General features: G+C 52.7%; 1 protein-coding gene across 1 annotated transcript; it reads right to left on the bottom strand.

Moving 5' to 3' along the window:
• Positions 1 to 5,772: 5,772 nt before the first annotated feature.
• Positions 5,773 to 18,455, bottom strand: LOC133350822 (GTP-binding protein RAD-like). The gene is made up of 5 exons (XM_061565583.1): positions 18,021 to 18,455; positions 12,589 to 13,079; positions 12,112 to 12,191; positions 10,292 to 10,496; positions 5,773 to 9,445 (listed from the first exon to the last, which is right to left on the bottom strand). Exons 2-5 carry the CDS (start codon positions 13,076 to 13,078, stop codon positions 8,976 to 8,978), a joined length of 1,245 nt encoding a protein of 414 aa, XP_061421567.1. The 5' UTR covers position 13,079; positions 18,021 to 18,455; the 3' UTR covers positions 5,773 to 8,975.
• Positions 18,456 to 19,887: the final 1,432 nt, after the last annotated feature.

Raw genomic sequence — 19,887 nt, 5'->3', positions numbered from 1 at the left:
CTACTCGGGTCTGCATACCGTGCAAACCCATACGGTTTACCCGTATTCTTGTTCAGGGAAATTGAGTTTCCAGGCCCATACGACGTACAGCCGTTTCAATCCGGGCAAAACAAATGTATTGTCTCTTTGGCTGCGTTTCTCCCTTGTGATGGGACTTTATAGGATGAACGTTGAGATGTATAAGGGCACGTGGTGACCAATAAGGTCTGAATTGGTGTGTAATAAGGTAGGCACTGATAAGGGGTTAACAGGTGTGGATCTGTGACAGAATAATAATGAATGAATTATAGATTATGTTAATGTATTGGGCCCAAACAAATTATTTATTCTGTAGCGGATTAATTTTATCATGTTACATTGCCCCTCATGTTACACCCCCCCCCCCACCCCCCAAGGTTCCCATGGTAGTCTGCGGAGCGAGGGGGCATCCCCAGCCGGAGGGGCCTCGCTTATTCTTCTTGTTGTTGGAGCTTCGCTGGGCCACCTTCAGCCAAGTCATAACGTCGCAGGCATCTACGCGGACGGCACGAGCTGACGCTTTGGGGCGGTTTGAACCCTTCTCAAACTTTGCAGGTCAACTTTCAAGAGTCTTCTGGGATTTGGTTGAAAACATAAATAATAAACCGACCTCCAAAATTGCCACGGCTTCTGCCGGATACTTGAAAGCGAGGCCTACTCGGGTCTGCTATGCGACTCGTGGGTGTGCACGGCCACCCTCAAGGTTCCCATGGCAAGCCTCTGGGGGGGTGGTGGCCAGGCAAGCGATTGAGGCATCTCGAGCCAGAGAGGCTCCGCTTGTTGTTGAGTTGGAGCTCGCTCGGCAAAGGAGGCTACTCTGTAACCCCGACCTCAGCCGAGCCGTCCTCAGCGAAGGCTCGTAACGTCGCAAGCATCAACGCGGATGGTTGCGAGCTGACGCTTTGGGGCGGTTTGAACCTTCTCACACTTTGCAGGTCAACTTTCAAGAGCTGAGTTGTAATTGAAAAAAATTATCCACCCGTGCAACAAAAAGGCTTACGAAATCAACAGATATGCAATAAATACATTGAACGCGCAAGTTACTTTATAGAAATTTACTCCGGCTATCGGTGAAAATTACACATTTCCACGGCAGTCTTGTCCACAGAACGACTGCTGTTGATGTCCCACAAAAATGGATTGAGTCGATCGACCTCAGATCGATGGTGGTGGTAGTGGTGATGATGGCTCAGTCGACCACCCAACTGGGATGTGAACTCGTCGCAGCGTTCCTGCAGCCATGACACGAAGCGTCGGTTGGACGGGGGTCACGGAGTGGAGGGAGAGATCTAAAACCCACGGAGCCGTGCGGTGGGACAAGCAACAAACTTTGCTGGGGCACTTATCAAGAACAACAACAACAACAGCCAAACAACAAGGTCCGGTACGGCTCGCGTCCGGTTAGCCTATGGAAACTAAAAGGCTGGTGGAGGCGAGGGGGTGAGGCGAGAGTGAGGTGAGGGAGTGAGGGGAGGTGGGACCCCTGTTCCATTGTCGAGCGACACACGATGGGGTGATGCATAGCTGCCAACCTACACGGTTTACCCCCTATTGGGGAATTGAGTTTTCAGGTCCATACGGCGTACGGCCGTTTCAATACGGGCAAAAATAAAGTGTCTATTTGTTTGTGTTTTTCCCTTGCGATGAGACTTTGTAGGATGAACGTTGAGATGTATAAGGGGCACGGGGTGACCAATAAGGTCTGAATTGGTCTGTAATAAGGTAGGCACTGACTAATAAGGGATCGACAGGTTTGGGTGGGGTGAGGGTGAGGTGAGGGAGGGTGGGACCCCTGTTCCATAGCCGAGTGACACACGATGGGGTGAGGCGAGAGGGTGAGTTGAGGGAGGGTGAGGTGAGGTGAGGGAGGGTCAGGGAGGGTGGACCCCTGTTCCATAGCCGAGTGACACACGATGGGGTGAGGCGAGAGGGTGAGTTGAGGGAGGGTGAGGTGAGGTGAGGGAGGGTCAGGGAGGGTGGACCCCTGTTCCATAGCCGAGTGACACACGATGGGGTGAGGCGAGAAGGTGAGTTGAGGGAGGGTGAGGTGAGGTGAGGGAGGGTCAGGGAGGGTGGACCCCTGTTCCATAGCCGAGTGACACACGATGGGGTGAGGCGAGAAGGTGAGTTGAGGGAGGGTGAGGTGAGGTGAGGGAGGGTGAGGGAGGGTGGGACCCCTGTTCCATAACCGAGTGACACACGATGGGGTGAGGCGAGAGGGTGAGTTGAGGGAGGGTGAGGTGAGGTGAGGGAGGGTCAGGGAGGGTGGGACCCCTGTTCCATAGCCGAGTGACACACGATGGGGTGAGGCGAGAGGGTGAATTGAGGGAGGGTGAGGTGAGGTGAGGGAGGGTCAGGGAGGGTGGACCCCTGTTCCATAGCCGAGTGACACACGATGGGGTGAGGCGAGAGGGTGAGTTGAGGGAGGGTGAGGTGAGGTGAGGGAGGGTCAGGGAGGGTGGGACCCCTGTTCCATAACCGAGTGACACACGATGGGGTGAGGCGAGAGGGTGAGTTGAGGGAGGGTGAGGTGAGGTGAGGGAGGGTGCAGGGAGGGTGGGACCCCTGTTCCATAGCCGAGTGACACACGATGGGGTGAGGCGAGAGGGTGAATTGAGGGAGGGTGAGGTGAGGTGAGGGAGGGTCAGGGAGGGTGGGACCCCTGTTCCATAGCCGAGTGACACACGATGGGGTGAGGCGAGAGGGTGAGTTGAGGGAGGGTGAGGTGAGGTGAGGGAGGGTCAGGGAGGGTGGACCCCTGTTCCATAGCCGAGTGACACACGATGGGGTGAGGCGAGAGGGTGAGTTGAGGGAGGGTGAGGTGAGGTGAGGGAGGGTCAGGGAGGGTGGGACCCCTGTTCCATAGCCGAGTGACACACGATGGGGTGAGGCGAGAGGGTGAGTTGAGGGAGGGTGAGGTGAGGTGAGGGAGGGTGAGGGAGGGTGGGACTCCTGTTCCATAGCCGAGTGACACACGATGGGGTGAGGCGAGAAGGTGAGTTGAGGGAAGGTGAGGTGAGGGAGGGTCAGGGAGGGTGGACCCCTGTTCCATAGCCGAGTGACACACGATGGGGTGAGGCGAGAGGGTGAGTTGAGGGAGGGTGAGGTGACAGGTGAGTGACCCTGTCCCATTGTCGAGCGACACAGGCCAACGGGCAACGCGACCGCCCACTTACTCCGCGTGGGGCGAAGAGGAGCAAAGCCACGCGCCATTGGGTTTCCACATCAACATCATCGTCTGATAGGTGTCCCCTATCAGCACCCGCGTGCAGTTTCCAGTGGAAAAAAAGGAGGAGAGAAAGAAAAAAACAACGCGCACGTGCATTGGATAGGGGAGATGGGGAGAGTTGAGAGAGAGAGAGAGAGGGGGGGTGTGAAAAGGTGTGTTAATAATTGAGGTTGTTTTGGAACAGCGTGGGGGGGGGGGAGGTCTCGTGGAAAAATGGTGCAAGGTTGTGGTGGTGATGTTGTGGTTGGGGTTTGGGGCCGGCTCTTGACGTGCTTGGCGGCTCCGCGAGGAGGAGAGGACGGAGCGAGCTGGGGAGGTGCTGGTGGGGGGGGGGGGGGGGTCCGGGGTCACGCGCAACCATTAGCAGGAGAGATGGAAAGTGTGCGGCTTAATGATGCTTTTGGCCTCAGCGATATCGCTTTGTCCACCCCCTGCCCCCTCAAGACTGCAGAATGCCTTGCTGCAAAACACATTCGACGCGCAGTAACAATAACATCGAGCCGCTCGCTTCTTGTAGTTGGTACCACGTTCTGAGCGGTGTCCCGACGTTCAACAAGAACGTCTTCGGGGTGAGGCTCGTCGCTGTTTGGCGGCCGTGAGCCAGTGGTGGAAATTCCACATTCCTATGGGTGGGGGGGGGGGGGTCAATATCTCTATACTGTAGTTATAACCGCACCTGCGATTAGCACGGTTGGCTACGTACGGTGCGAAAGAAGTTCAACGTACCACCACTTTTGGTTCATCTAAAAGTGGTGCTCATAATGAACTTGTAGTTAGCGCACAGCAAGATAAACTTGGTGAGCTGATCTTCTTGGTTCTTTCGGTAGTCACGTAGAAGGGAAATAAAACAATAATAAAAATAAAACATAATATAATAATATAATAAAAACAATTTAATATATTAATAATATTTTGTAAAATATTATAATAAAATAATATATTGGTGAGCTGAGTTCAATTACCGGTCTTGGTTACAATCCCCCACTGCCCCCTCCCCCCTGCAACCTATGCTGACCGCTGTGGTGAAGTATGGTCAAACAAACCCCATGACCGACAGCGTAGAGGACAGCCCTTTGTCCAAGTAGTGGATTGACATCAGGGCCTGCATGTACTACGCCTGACATAAATAGAACACTTTCAATGTTATTGGACGCTCACGCAACTGAGAATAATAATAATAATGTCAACTTGGAATGAGAATTAAACTTCAAAGTAAAGTCACAGCGATATTCGTTTACTGTCGCGAGCGTCGTCACCACTGGGTACCACTCTGCGGGAAGTAAAGAGAGTCTTACCAGACAGTATGTGAGTCGATAAGGTTTAAAGTCTTTAAATATGTTATTTCAATTCTTATTGTATATTTGTTATATCTTATTTAAAATTGTTAATTTGTTGTCTTTTGCGATAAGTGTGTGCTTTCCGATTTCCTAGGTGAAAAGTGGGCCTATGTCCTTGCCCAAGCCTGCCCCCTGCCTGAAATTCCACAAACGAACTTGCCCCTGGCACAACAATGTGGAATTTCCACCCCTGGATACGGCTCGCCTCAAATAGATGACCGGCGTCTCACGCTCGTTTGTGGAGCCGTTTTGACTCTCGATGAAAGGTTACGCTCTAATTATGTAACAGTTAACAGGAATACACCCAGGCTGTATTTATAAGAGGTGGAACAGTGGCGCAGGGGTTAAGCAATTCCACAGACTGGTTCTTGTGCATGATGGCAATACATTCAGGAGCTAAATGCCAATGTCTGCTAGCCACGAGAGGGCTTCTTCGGGAGAGGGTTGGTGTAGTTTTGCTCTTCCGCCGTTGAAAGAGCACAGAATATAGTGGATTACTATACGGACCACAAGGCCACAATTGCACTGTTTTCTTTGTTCCCATTCATGTGCATCAGCCTGTTGATGTTCTGAAGCGGCTGATGGCTACACCAGTGTATTTAAGGAATCTCCAAGCCAAGAGTTGTGGTGTTTGGGTCTCGCATGAGGTGTTTAACGGACTGGTAAAGGAATATCGTGCTATTCAAATGCATTGACTTGTCCGCTGCATATTTTACTTGTCGAGCTTATTTTGATTTACATTGAATGGATGGCCTGGAGTGAAACAAAAATAACCTTTGACTCACATTCCATGGCTTCAATCCCAACCCTGACGCCTGTATATTTGGAGTTTGCATGTTCTCCTCGTGGTCGCGTGGATTTTTCTCCGAGTCCTCCAGTTTTTTCGCTCCACATCTAGACACATGCATTTAGAGTATTTGGCTGCTATAAATCTCCACGTGATAAACCACTTCGTTGAGCTATCATTTGTGGCCAGGTGGATTCTCCAACACACCGGTGTGCTGTACTAGTAACGAATTGGAATGTTCTGTTCACGTGACAAACCTTACTAATTGGCTGTGTCGGGTGGTGACGGATTTAACGGCACATTTATATTTACGTGATCTAACCCAAAAGCCTGCATTATAATAGTTTCGCGATCAAGATACATTTGTGTAAATACACAAAGGATAAACACCGCACTCAAAGCACGCTTATAAAACGGTTTATTTCCAATTGGAGAAAAAACAATCCAACGGACCTCTGCACAATCAAGATATCGTGAGGTGTTCACACACACACAGCATAGGTATAAGCGGCGGATCAGAACCTACAACTCTTAGAAAACTCTTGAGGAATATTTGCTCATACAGTTAAATATAAAATCTAACTTTTAAAGCATGTAGATGTGTGTGTGTACACTATGTACATGTACTGCAATAAGGCAATCGGTTTCAACCCTGCACACGATGCATAAACCCGCAACACTCTCAGGGGCATATCGAATGTTGTGTTTTCATTGCGACCATTCATACGTGTCTGCCGATCAATTATTGATGCGCCATATCCATAGCGGCACAGCCACACAGAAAGGAGATATCGTTCGCGGTGACGCGGAGTGGCCACCCCGTTCGGCTCCGCCGTCGCACCGTTGCATATTTAGCCGCAGCGGCAGCAGCAGCAGCAGCAGTGCCGTGGCGAGATGTTAACTACCTCGCCTGGTATACAGGAGGTCTTGGGTTCGATCCCAATCCCGACCCTGAAGCCTGCTGTATATTTGGAGTTTGCATGTTCTCCCCGTGAGTCGCGTGGGCTTTTCTCCAGGCCCTCCGGTTTTTCCCCTCCCTGATTAGAAACACGCGTTTAGAGGATTTGGCTGCTATATATTTCCCCGCGATAAGCCGCTTCGTTGAGCTATCGTCTATGGCCAGGTGGCTTCTGAAAAGAGCTATATCGTTCCGTGGGCAATACCTAGTAAAATTAAAATTGCTTAGTTTAGTTTTAGCAGCAGTAGTGCTGTGGCTCTTCGGTTTGGCGTCGGTCAAGCCAAGGTGAGAAACTGTCGCTTAGCCAGAGAGTCGGGCGTCACTTTTGTAATGAGTAAAGTGAAATTACACGTCACTCTCACTGTTACATGTTTGTGCGGCATGCTGATGAGATGGAACTAACAAAAAAACATTATCTGAAACGTAAGCAGAAAACTTTTTTTTAATGTAACTAAAGTGTATCGATGGTGAAGTGTATGGGTTCATCTGACCAGGTGGCACGGGGTTAGGCTGCTTGACTCACATTTAGACGGTTTAGGAATTCAAATCCCGTCCCGGGTTAACTCCAGGATAGAAGAGTGCCACTTGAAATTAATTGCATGTCCCATGGAGAGACTGGCCCCCTCCCAAATTAATGTGGACATCCCACTGCTGATTCAAGGCCGCGGGACACAGATGGGTCTCGTCTCGATTGAGCAGGGAAACACTCGAAATACGAATCGTGTTTTGGTTTGACGCTGTGCGAATATTAAGTGCATCGTGATGCTGAAAGAAACGGCGCTTTTGTGAACGAAATGCCCATTTGTCATGGTAATCCTTGTCCGTAGGGAGAAAGAGCCACTTCGTATGAGACTGGAGAGAGAGAGATGGGGGGGGGGGGGTGCCCCAGGAATACCATAAATTACGTGTGACCTCAATACGTCTGCTCATAATTCTCTGGCAGGAGCAAGCGAGAGGGAGCCACTCCGCCGTCAGCCAGCGGTGGCAACATCCAGGATGCAAGACGCAGAGGTTGCGGCTGAAACGCAGGTAGGTTAAAAACATTCTAGTAGAGGTGTCAAAAAAGAGTGTTAACCTCTTCGCACAGACCTCTGTCTTTCAAGCACTCGCTGCTGAAAAATGACAGCGCCGATTGAAAGCGGCTTTCTGAAATATACATTTTGTAAAATGTAAGGTATGATTTTGGAAGCTGTGGATGACTGACAACTTTGTCTAAAGCCACTCACTGTCGTCCTGCAGGAAATGCCCTCCGGAAGTTTTAATTGAACATCATAACAATGAGTGACAATAAATTTGAATTTTGTTCTTTTCTAGCCAAGCCGAGGTGTCTCCCCCCCCCCCCCCCCTCCTGCACAAAATACGATTTTGGTCAGTACTGATATCTACTGATGGCCTGAGCCCATTAATTGAAGTTTCACATTGCCATGGCGGGGGTCAGTCTAACCATTTAAACAATCGCTATTTACACAAACCCGGTACTAATTGTGTTGATCCCAGGGGGATGACGGGGGTAGCATAACCCCCCAACCGGCATTTTAATTCATGACGCTCTAATCATGAGACAAGCACTCCCAATCGCCGCTTGTTGCAGAGGCTCACGGTTCGAAATCCAGCGGCCGCCCTGGTTATCGCTGCGGTGTGCAACAACCGTAGCAGCACTAAGTGCCATCTGCTTCACAGTGAACGTTCGAGATCCCCTGACCCCGTTTGCGAGAGTAGGCCATTGCGTGTCCAAATTTGAAAGTGACACGCAAATGACTCAGTCGTGATGATCCATAGCAAGACATCGCCCCCGCCCCTCCGACTGGCACTGGCAGACTGATGCCCGTTCTGCAGGCCGACTGCCGAGTCGCTTTGTGCCGCGCAGGGGCAGCTGCCGCCGGGGGTGCCCCTTCGACTGATTCAGCTGTGACGTTGAGCGATCTGAGAAGTGCCTGCAAATCCTCGTAAATTGTCAATTTTGCGGCAGGAGGGGTGAGGTTGAACTTGCACAAGTCCGTGCACGCGCGTGGCTCAAACAACCCGAGCGTTTACAAAAAAGGCTGCGACATTCCGTCCGTTGTCACACGTTGGGTGCAATTGAAATGTAACTGGGCCGTACAGCCAAATTGCATACCTGATGCAGTAATGGTTTTACGTGCCTGGCTGATGAGCGAGGCGAATCAATTGCCCCCGACTTGTTAGGCGACGCCGTACCTTTGCCACGGCGCAGCACGCTGAGGTGAGCGCGACGCGGTCGCTCGAAACCCAACGGGCTGTGCTTCGGGACACCGATCAGAATCAAATTTAAAAAAAACTCTTGTAGTTTTTCATCCATTGCGCTGTCACAACAATGGCAGAGACGGATATTTGTGTGGCAGAAGGCATGGGGAGGGGGGAGGGGGGAGGGGGGGTGAGGGATGAAGGGAGGGAGCGAGAGAAATAAGCCTGCGCATCTCGTAACGCGGCCGTGGCCGAAGCAGGAGGTTTCCGCGCGAGGTTTGTCTGTCCGTTCACAAGTTCAAGCGAGGGCACCGAGACTCTCCCCCCCCCGACCACCGAGCCTCGTGGCTTCCTACGCAGCACCCTCCCCCGCGTTTACGATTGTCCAGACGAGCTGCCCTCCAGCCCGGAAAGGCCGGGCGGGCGCATCCACCGCCGCCTCGCTCACAGCACGGAGAGGTCGTGGCACGACTTGGACTTGACGCGGAAGGCCAGCCTCCCGGCGCCGCGCGCCACCATGAAGCGGCTGAGGATGCGCCACGCGCGCTTCGTGAGGCTCTCCTTGCGCCGCGCGTAGCGGTGGTGGTGGCAGGAGGGGTGGTGGCGCGGGCAGGCGGAGGACGAGACGGCGCCGGCCGAGGACGGCGCGGACTCCGCCGACGACGACGACGACGAGGAGGAGGACGACGAGGCGGAGGCGGAGGCGGAGGAGGTGCAGGAGGACGAGGAGGCGAGGCCGGATGGGTGGAGGAGGCGGCCGGCTTCGTCCCAGCGCTCACGCTCCAGGTCGCCGCGCCGGCGCCGCAGGCGCAGCTGGCGCACGACGCCGTGGTAAAGCTCGCGCACGTTGTGCTGCAGCGCTGCCGACGTCTCGATGAATTTGCAGTCGAAGACGGCGGCGCACGCGCGGCCCTCTGCGGAGGGAGAGCGGCGGTGAGCGGCCAGGGAGAGATTGCCCCGTGGAGAGGCTTACCTCGCTGTACGCGCGGGTCGCTTTGTGCAATTTCGCGCTGTGTATGCGGTTCACCGATTTCTACCCAATAATTTCTATACGCGGTTTGAATTCACTCGAACGCGGCTACACTGTTTGTATACTTTGTGCGCTACTCGGGAAGCAGCTGTCTCGTGCGCCCTCTTTTTGGAATGCATCTACGATCCGAAAAAATGAGGAAACCTGGATTACATTATCTGCCCAGGTGGTGCTGCGGTCAGGGCATTCAACTTGCAACTGGCCTAGGATGATAACCATCAAACTGGTATCAAATAACATGAGTGTCATTTCGTGAGAGGTTAATGGGGGTTGTCAATTGGCACCGTCTGAGAAACGTAGATTTCATACACTCCTTCTAGTGCAATGTAGTCTGTTCAAGGCTATACGGGGGGACCGTTGTCTCTATGTGCGCGTGTGGGGAGCGGTAGTGTAGTGGTTACCTCGCTGCGCTACGAAGCGGGCGACCCGAGTTGGATTCTAGCTCACGACCAACACCAAGTGACGATCTCTCTTGGGCCTCCCCTATGTCGACTCAGCCTCAAATGAATACCCTGTGCGATGCGTAAACATTACCACCGGGGAGACAAAGGTGGCCGGGCGTGGTGCTTGCCACCCACCCCCTCGGTGCCAGCCTTCATCGGTTCTACTTGCTAACAGCAATTGCCCCAAACATTCTGCTAAGGCTATACGGGGGATCTTTGTCTTTGTTAGCAGGCACGAGTGCGGGCGTGCGTGCGTGCGTTTGGCAGTCGCGGGTATCGGCCCTCACCGTCCACGCTGACCTCCCGTGAGCGGACGAGGTCGCTCTTGTTGCCCACGAGGATTATGGGGACGTCGTCCGCCTGCCGCGCCTTGCGCACCTGGATGCGCATCTCGGCTGCGCGCTCGAAGCTCGCGCGCTCCGCGATGGAGTACACGATGATGTAGGCGTCTCCGGCGCGGGCCAACTCCTCGTCCAGCCACTCCTCGCCCGCCTGCCGCCCCACACCGAGACAAACGCGGAGGTGACGCTTCGTCAACAAAAACCCCTCGTCCGCACACCCGAAGACGCGCTGGCTGAAAACGTCTGTCTCGCCATGACTCGTCATCACCGCTGGCTTGGCCACGGAACAATAGCATGGACAATTTGCGAGGTTTCTTTTTTTGTCGCGGTGGTGGGGAGGAATAAACCCACAAAAGTTCACCAGTGTCATCATGGACACTCTCTCACGGTGCGTGTCATGATAAATAGGCTGACGTTTTGGGCAGTGGCACTTTTTTTTCTATCGGTCTGTTGGATACTCGATGCGCACTCCAGTGGGAAAACGTCTCAGGTGTCAAATCAAAACCTGTGCATTTGTCAAATGTCTGCAACTTCGCAGGCCTGCGGTGTGAGATGTGATTTCCAACGGTATGTTGAGAATAACCTTTTGTTTCGATTTAAAGCTTTCGTGACTGCAGGGATTCATATTCTTGGTTCTTTCGGTAAAGTCATGTAGAAGGGAAATAATAAAATAATACATTTTTTATATAATACAAGTGAAGAAACAGACACCTGAGGACGGCTGCTTGCGTTGTGGCCGAAACGTCGTGATAATTTTATTTTATTATGTTTTATTGATATTTTATTATTTCCCTTCTACGTGACTTTACCGAAAGAACCAAGAACCTTTTGCCCGAAACTTCAGCCCGCTATGATTTTATTTTCGTCACAAGGCTGGTGCTGACGTTGATGTTGTGTCGAGGAGTAGCCTGATTGCTTTGGAAATTGACCCCTCTTTATAGATAAACAAAACTCAATTGAGTACCCTGTTAGATAAAATTAGCACCACTTTGTGGAAAATTATCAGTTGTCTTCGTACGGATACGACTCTGGAATGTCCAATGCCGGCTCAAGGCCACCAACAGAGATGAATGCCACGTTCTCATGAGAACAAGAGGACTTGTGAAAGCAAAAACAATACCCCACTGTTGCGATGTAACAACAGCCATTTGGGCAATGACGCACAAAAGTGTCGATTTTTTTTTGCGAAACGACCACACACACACAGCCGTCCGTTGACAAAAAATCACTACGTTTAACCGTGCCTGTAGCGGAATAATAGGCCGTTTTAAACACACACACACGTGCAGTGGAAAAAAAAAACCCAGAACAACAACGTCGCTCCAAAAATAGGAACGCTGCGACGCTAAATGGTACCACATGTGTGGCGTTGGGTTGAGCGGCGTGCGCAATGGGGCCGGGAGTGAGTGTCCACGTGCAGCGCCGTCTTCGCGTGTGCGAAACGGTGGCCTAGCGGTTAACGCACAGCGCTGTGAACCTGATGACCCGAGTTTGATTCCTGCCCATGGCCAACATCGATGCAAATACTGTACCTGAACCGATCCTGAGTCTCCCTCGGGTCGACTCAGTCTCAAATCAATACCTGGCGTGCTGTGTAAACATCGCCACTGGGTGAGACAAAGGCGACCGGGCGTGGTGCTGACCACCCCCACCCCCTCGTGTGCCGTGGCGACCTTCATAGGTGCTCGCTAACAGCACTTGCCCCACAAGTCTGCTAAGGCTACACGGGGGATGAAGACACTGCCTCGAACACTCCTCTCTCTCACCTGGCCACAGAACTCGAGCAGGGCGAGCGTGGTCTCCTCGCCGTCCACCACCACGCTGCGCTGGTAGCAGTCCTCCGCGGCTGGCGGGGGAGAGAGACGAGGAACGCGTTAACGAGCCCACGCAAACCCCGAGGGGCATCGCACTCAAGCGGCACGTCCGCTCGTTTCGTGAGCGCGAATGAAGCCTGTGCTCGTTTCGTGAACGCCACGAGCACTGTCCCCTTCTGATCTCATCAAACGCTGCATTTATATCGAACGCCTTCACTCAAGGCGCACGACACGGCTTACACGACGGGTGACACAGAATTGAATGATTTGGGATGGCAGGGGCGCGCTGCAAGGATTGAGCAATGAGTGACCGCGATAGAGGGGCACTTAGGGATCACTACAGGGTAGAGGATGGGATGGGAAGGAGTGGAGGAGCGAGGGCTTGTCATGGGGATGAGGAGGGGCAATCGAGAAGAGGTTGAGGCTCACCGAAATCGGCGTCGTAGTCATCCTCGACGCCACCGAAGATGCGAGCCAGGGTGGACTTGCCGACGCCCGGCTCGCCCAGCAGCATGGCCCTGTAAGAGGGCGAATGCGGCGGTGGCGGCGGCGGCGGCTGGAACTGGCGGGCGAGGCGACACGGAGCCACGGCGATCTCGGGGCTGGCGCTGCGCTCGCTCGCCCCCGATGAGTTGGACAGCAGCGAGTCGGCCGAATCGGTCGACCACCTGGGCCGTTGGGCGCCGCTATCGCCGCCCGCGCCCGCTGGCGCTCGCGCTCCGACTCCTCCGGCACCTCCGGCGACGGCGCGTCGAGCCCGGGGCCGCATGCCGGTGCCCTGCGCCGGGCGCAGCCGCCGCGGCGGCATGTCGAGGCGGGCGCCGGGGGCGGTGGCTGTGGGGGCCGCGTGGCGCAGGGGCAGCTGCGGGCCGCTGGCGCTCTTCGGCGTCAGAGCGCGCTCGGCCACGTTGAGCGTCATCCTGGTGGGGAGCGCAACGTTCGAGCGGTCACGACACCGACCGATGGTGACGAGACTGATTATGGTGCTGCTGCTGTTGTTGCTGATGCTGCTGCAGATTGCACCGCCACTGATGTTGTTGTTACTGCTGGTGCTGCTGGTGCCGATGAAAGGTGCAAAGTTCGGCAGATGTAATGACGAGTATAATTAAAAGTGTGATGATGGATGTCACTGATTTTGATGACAGTAGACGACGATGACAAACGCTGATATCCGGTGATGATGATGATGATCACCACGATGATGACGAGGATAAGGGGCTTGAGCTGACTTTGTACATTTAAGCTCGTGACCTTGAACCAATTCAACCAATAGGTTCTGCTGCGCTGCCCGACAAAACCACCCTGGACTGTTCACAGCCGGCAGTCATAGCAGCCCACGGTGCCCCACACATTAACATCAGACGACAATCTCCCCCGCTGGGGAAGTTTGTGAAGCCTTAACGGCCCCTCGTTCCTTGGCCAGCAGCGCCTGACTTTAATTCAAAGGTGGCATCGCACGTAACACGCGGCGCGCCTCTCACCCCACCTCCACCCCCAGTGGAGAAACCCAATTGCACTTGTGGACGAGCTCATTACCCAAGTCAGATTACATCAGGTTCCATTACGTCAACGTCTCTGCGGCTGCGTGCGTCGCCGTTTTCTTATAATGCTCACGAACGACGCGAGATTGTTTTTTGTTTAAAAAGAAATTATAGAAGTAAAAAATCCCCGCGAGGTTGGAGCACAGGCCGGCGTCGTGTTTCCGCGCAGCGCGCGCATTGTGCCCGCAAAATATCAGGCGGCTCAAGAGTGCAATGACGCAAGCCCGTACGCACGGCTTAGCCTTTAAGTCCGAGTGAAATTTCTGATCATTGTGAGACAAATGGATAATCCTATCTATATTCTTAGGTTTTTTCGGTAAAGTCACGTAGGTAAAGAATAGGAATCCTTGCAGTCACGAAAGCTTCAAATCTAGAATTAATCATATCTATTCGCTGCGTTGCCCTGTTGTTCTCGCCCGCAACATCCCGTGATGTTTCCCCGATGCCCAGTCACTCTGTTACGGCGACTGCGACTAGCCGATTGCACGTCGCATCGCGTGCTCGTTGACCTTGTATTGCGTCCCATGTTCATAGACCACAACGCGAGGAACCCAGGCAGGTTGCTGGGTTCATGGGGCTCAGTGCGCTCACCTCACCGCTATGCCACCACCACTCTATCCATACAGCAATTGACCACATTTTGTAAAAGTCTAATGATGTTATATCACATCTTATTACCTGTCAATCCTATGATTCACATCAAATTATCTCCTACTTATTCTATCCGTTCTTGTATATTATAATCCTGTTCTATCATAAAATATTTTCTCTGTATCCTGCCCTCCGCAATCGTTGCTTTTAAATATTTCCCCTATACTATTCAATCTCCTCTTTCCTATTCCTGCTATCTTGGTATACAGCAATGCTACTCGCATTTATATATCCGTTTCTCTCTACCCCCCCACCCTTCTTCCCGCCACAACCCAAGTTATTCCCAACTTCCCATTGACCAAATCGCATCGGAAGGGGACCCCTACCCCTCTCGTCAGCTCTCAGAAGCTAAGCAGAGTTGGGTGGAGCTTGGAGAGCGGCGAGGGTGCCCCACCAGCCGTGGCGTGCCGAGCATGGGGGCAGTGGGGTGCCTTGCCCCCCCCCCCCCCCGCTGCCCCCGCCTGGTGGCCAAAGCTACGAGTTGGAGCCCCCTTGACAGCCACCGTGAGATGTTCTCGTTGGTTCTTTCGGTAAAGTCACGTGGGTAACACAAGCGTCCGTCATCAGGTGGGAAAGCGTGGCCTGCTACTGAACATTCTGCCTCAGCAGCAGGCCACGCTTTGCCACCTGATGAAGGACGCTTGTGTTGCGCCCGAAACGTCGTGATTTATTTTATTTTATACCCACGTGACTTTACCGAAAGAACCAAAGAGTATGGATTCCTGCAGTCACGAAAGATTCAAACCATCGTGAGATACGTTTCCTACAGTATTGGGGGCCCCACTCGACCAATTACCGTAACCCTCTGAGCTGATAATGTCGTTACCACGCGATTGACGACTCGCATGCATAAATCAAGGTGTTGTGGGCTACTGCGGTGTAACATCGTCAGCAGAGGGCAGTGCATCAACCACTGTTGCATTGTACTGTAGTATGCTCCGGCATCTATGTTCCACGTCTTCACCATCTCTTGCACGAACGAGCGTGGTGAAATACGCTCAAATAACCCCAGCCCCCACGGCGGCGTTGGGGACAGATCCTCATCCAGCAGTGGCATCGACCACGTGCACATTGCGGGCATACGACAGCCCGGGCAGCAGAGCACGTGATCCCGGCTGGCACATGCGCCACGACGTCACAAAAATAACCGCGCACCGCGGGGTCGTGGGGGGGGCGCTAACGATAATATTTTTCAAAGTCAAGCTTCAGTTCAATATTCACTGTGTAATAGATTTAAAACTTGTGGTGGAGCATTACCACATGATACCATCAAAATATGAACTGCTGTATATATTCTAATGCAAGGATGAGAACTTAAAATATATTCATTGCTTCCAACATGTATTTATTAAAATGGTGTCATTTAAATAGAACAATCAAACATAGAACAATTGTTAAGTAAAATAAATAAAGTTATAATAATAAATAATAAAACAATTCCAACTAGAAAGTAACATGACTTTTCAAATCGCAAAAAATCGCAACCTTTGCGATTTGCTAATCGCATAGTTTCAAATTGCGATTTCGATTTGAAATCGATTAATCGTTCAGCCCTCCTCTACTGCCACGAGGGGGGAGGGGGAGGAAGGAGGGGGGGGGGCTTAGCGAGACACACCGAGCCCCGGGCAGGCGGGAAGGAACACGAGGGGTTTGGTTCCCTTTAGCCCGTGGCAGGCGTCGGGTTTCGTGTTTCGTGCCTGACTTGATATATATAACAAACTAAATGTGAGACAGCACGGCACGGCTCGTGTCAACGGTGCCGGGAGCCGTGAATCCCGCGTCCCGAGTTGACGGCTGCTGTCAAAAAAACAAACCCAGAGCCCGCTGTGTCGCACGTGCGCTGGTGCGGTGCGTCCGTGTGTAACGCGAGCTGCGGGCGGGGGCGCTCCGAGGGTTTATCTGACCGCCGCAAGCCGCCGCAACTGAGCAGCGTGGGGGCCACAACGGGGATGGTAAAAATTACCACCACCCCCCCTCCCCTCCCACTACGACGCACAAAGGAGTGGGGAAGGGCCTTCTCCCACCCACCCCCCTTCCCCCAACCCTGCCGAGATGTTGCACCGGACTATCCCACACGGATTGACAGAGAAAGGCAGAGAGACTCGCATGCACTTTCTAAGGAACACAAATATACATTTGTGATTTAAAACTTTCGTGACTGCGGGGATTCATATTCTTGGTTCTTTCGGTAAAGTCACGTAGAAGGGAAATAATACAATGATATAAATATAAAACAATAAAAATTCCCACGACGTTTCGACTGCAACACAAGCAATCATCAAATTGTATAAAAATGTAATTGCTGTGGATTTTCACACCTGATGATGATTGCTTGTGTTGCAGTCGAAACGTCGTGAGAATATTATTGTTTTATATTTATATTATTTTATTATTTCCCTTCTACGTAACTTTACTGAAAGAACCAAGAATACAAATATACATATGTACAATAAACTCATTAAAAATTGAACACATTATAACATCGCTGTTTCGCACGTGCCGGACATTCCACAATCGTGTGGCCCGGGGTGTCAATATCTGCATCGTGGCAACTGCTTCCTACTAATTAGTGCTGTTCGCATTGTTCTCTACCGACTGGAGGCGGTTACTGGTGCGGGTTTGACCGTAAAACACAATCGCTGCACATACGAGCAGTTCGTGTGCTGTTCGCACGTATAAATCTGATGATGCATTTGCATAATGACGGGATAGCTTGAGTTTATATCATTGCATTAAGCGTTACAAACGCAGCCTATTTGAGCATTCAGTAAGCGAGCTATATTTGGTATCCTGTTAGCCTACATTTAACACGCGGCGGTTATGGCCTTGCGGTGTGAATAAGAGACATCAAATCATCATACTGCAGTTGAAAAGTCGGTGAAATTATGATGTGCGCGAAGCCGAAGTCACACGTAACGCTTTGGTACAGGCACGTCCCTCTGCGTGCATCGCACGCATTGTTGTGATGCCCATCACACGACTGCCTCTTGAGCATCAGCGCAATCCTCGCCTCTCAAAGGCGCAGTCTATGTCAGGAGCAGCAGTGCTTGGAAATGAAGCTAACACGCGTGCGTGTGCGTGTCTTCGTACAATGATGTACGGGGGAGCGGTTGTGTGCAGGGGTTATCGCGCTGCTGTGCTACGAACCTGGTGACCTGGGTTCGATTCCCACTCACGATAATCTAAACCGGTTCTGGGCCTCTCCTAGGTCGACTCAGCCTCAATTGAGTAGCTGGTGCAATGTGTAAACATCGCCACTCGGGAGACAAAGGCGGCCGGGCGTGGTGCCGGCCCCCCACCGCTTCGTGTGCCGTGCCCGTTTTCATAGGTGCTCGCTAACAGCACTTGCCCCAAAAGTATGTTAAGGCTGCACGGGGGATCTTTGTCTTGTAAAATGATGTAACACTCACGTACAGAAACGTACTACGGAGTCCTCCCCGCGCCGTGCCATTGGCGTTGTTAGCTCCACACATCACCACACCGGTCAAGTGCAGGGTTGGTGCAGGGTGGGATACCCAGGACCCATGTCAGAAGTCAATCCCCTACGTGATGTTAACCGTTGCCGGGAATCCAACTCGTGTGGCCGGGGGTACATTCGCCACTGCTCTAGCCGACCCAGACCCCGTGTCCCTCGACGTGCATAGCCCGAGAGAAGCGCTCTGCACGTACCTGCTGACGTAGGAGGCGAGCTGACGTAGACGACCTTGCAGACGATGAGTTTCGCCGTCGCGCGAGCCACGATCAGCAGCCACCAGCAGCAGCAGCAGCACGCATGCACACGTGGTAAGAACACCGTGGGGATGGATGAGACGTCCGCTGACTGGCTGTCTGTCTGACCGGTTGCCTGTCTGTCTAAGTAGCTGGCTGATCGCGTGGCTGGCTGTCTGACCGGCTGATCGACAGGCTGTCTGACCAGTTGTTTATCTGACCGGCTGTCTGACCAGTTCGTCTACTTGACCGGCTGTCTGACAAGTTGTTTATCTGACCGGCTGTCTGACCAAGCCGCCTGTCTCTCGACTTCACTGACGATCCCTGCTTATGTGGCTGGCTGGCTGAGTCCGTGTAGAACGGCCAAGCAGGATGAGCTTCCCCGGTGCCCGTGAGCTGAATGATGCTGTGTGAGTCGCCGCAAGTGCGCGGGCAGCTATTTATGGAGAGGATTGGGGGGTGGGGGGGGAGACCCGAGCCTGCTGTTCCATGCGTCACGATGCGCGACGAGGGTTCCCCCCGTAGTGGCTACCCCCCCACCACCACCACCACCCCACTCCACCGTGAGGCGGAGCGACAAAGCCGCACCCCGCCTCCTCCCGCCTCCCCTGCTCCCACCCCGTGTGTCGACAAGAGCCAGGCACGGGGCCGCACGCTCCTGTACCCTTCGCTACACGTGGTCTGCAATCGGATATAGTCGATAGGTGGCCTGAATTGACGATACTACTGTGTGCGTGTGTACGTGGAGCTTCTTTCGCACCGTACGTAGCCGCCGACCCCGTGCTAATCGGAGGTGCGGGGGGGGGGGGTCAAGGACGACGAACTAAACACAAAAAGCTGTTGTCATATCGGGAGGAAGAGCGTTGCAGACGGCCGCAGAAGTGCATCTGAAAGCGCCACGCGCTGCGGTGACCACCGCCTTTGTTCGGTGCTGAGCCAAGAGCCGCCGCTGCTACGAGGATGATCTGAGTTTTCGCGATGCTTTATGCTGCTCGAGATCAACAAGGGTATTGTGCTTCATGTGTGGCGAGCACTTTGTGTGCCATGAGTCCATTAGCAGACAACACTCATGCCTTCCTCTCCAGAGCCGTCCATTCACATCCAAAAAATAATCATTGCACATCTCATCTGCCAAACGCACTCCTCTGAGTGCCTGATTTCATCAGCATTGGTTCTATTTTGTTCGATTTTCATTGCCTCATCAAGCAGAGTCAGGCTTGCTTTATTGTATTCCAATTCTGGTGGTGAACTGTCAGATTTATAGGCAAGCGACCCTGCAGGTGAGATTATTTTCCAATATTATTATTGACAATGCTTGGTGATGATCATTAGGGTTGTAATTGATGAGCAGTGATTTCTGCGTGTATAATTTTAATACGGGATTATGCTGCTGCTGCTGTGGCGGTGATGATGGTCGGCACATTGCACTTACCAACAAGTTCACCGCATGGCGCACTCTCAGATGCGCCTCTGCTTATTCTCCGGGTCCTCCGGTGTTTCCCTCCGCATTTAGAATCAACAACCCGCCCTTAGCGTATTTCGACTGCTGTACATCTCCACGTGACAAGCCCACTTCGTTGAGCTATCATTTGTGATGGCCAGATCGCTTCTGAAAAAGAGCTGTGTAGCCCAGTGGGCCTCACCTGGTCAAATAAAAAGATAGCTTCGTTTTACACACAGCTTGTCATAGGGCAAGTGGGGTATACGCTATGGGCAGCAGTGTAGCCACATCCGCTGTTGTCCGTACTTATATACCCCCCCCCGCCCCGTCTATGCTCTCAGGCTTCACCAAACGGCGCTGATCAGCGTGGTGAAGTATGGTCAAAGA

The sequence above is a fragment of the Lethenteron reissneri genome, chromosome 35, assembly GCF_015708825.2.
Source record: "Lethenteron reissneri isolate LAM-NWPU_2019-01 chromosome 35, ASM1570882v1, whole genome shotgun sequence".
NCBI classification, from domain to species: domain Eukaryota; kingdom Metazoa; phylum Chordata; class Hyperoartia; order Petromyzontiformes; family Petromyzontidae; genus Lethenteron; species Lethenteron reissneri.
Note: the sequence above shows the minus strand (reverse complement) of the source record. Positions and strands in the feature narration are given on the sequence as shown.

Coding starts and splice junctions, on each gene's coding strand:
- LOC133350822 (XM_061565583.1), bottom strand. CDS start 13,078: ATGACGCTCAACGTGGCCGAGCGCGCTCTGACGCCGAAGAGCGCCAGC. Junction 10,497..12,111: donor TGCTCGAGTTCTGTGGCCAG/GTGAGAGAGAGG, acceptor GTGGGGCGGCAG/GCGGGCGAGGAGTGGCTGGA. Junction 9,446..10,291: donor ACGGGAGGTCAGCGTGGACG/GTGAGGGCCGAT, acceptor CTCCCTCCGCAG/AGGGCCGCGCGTGCGCCGCC.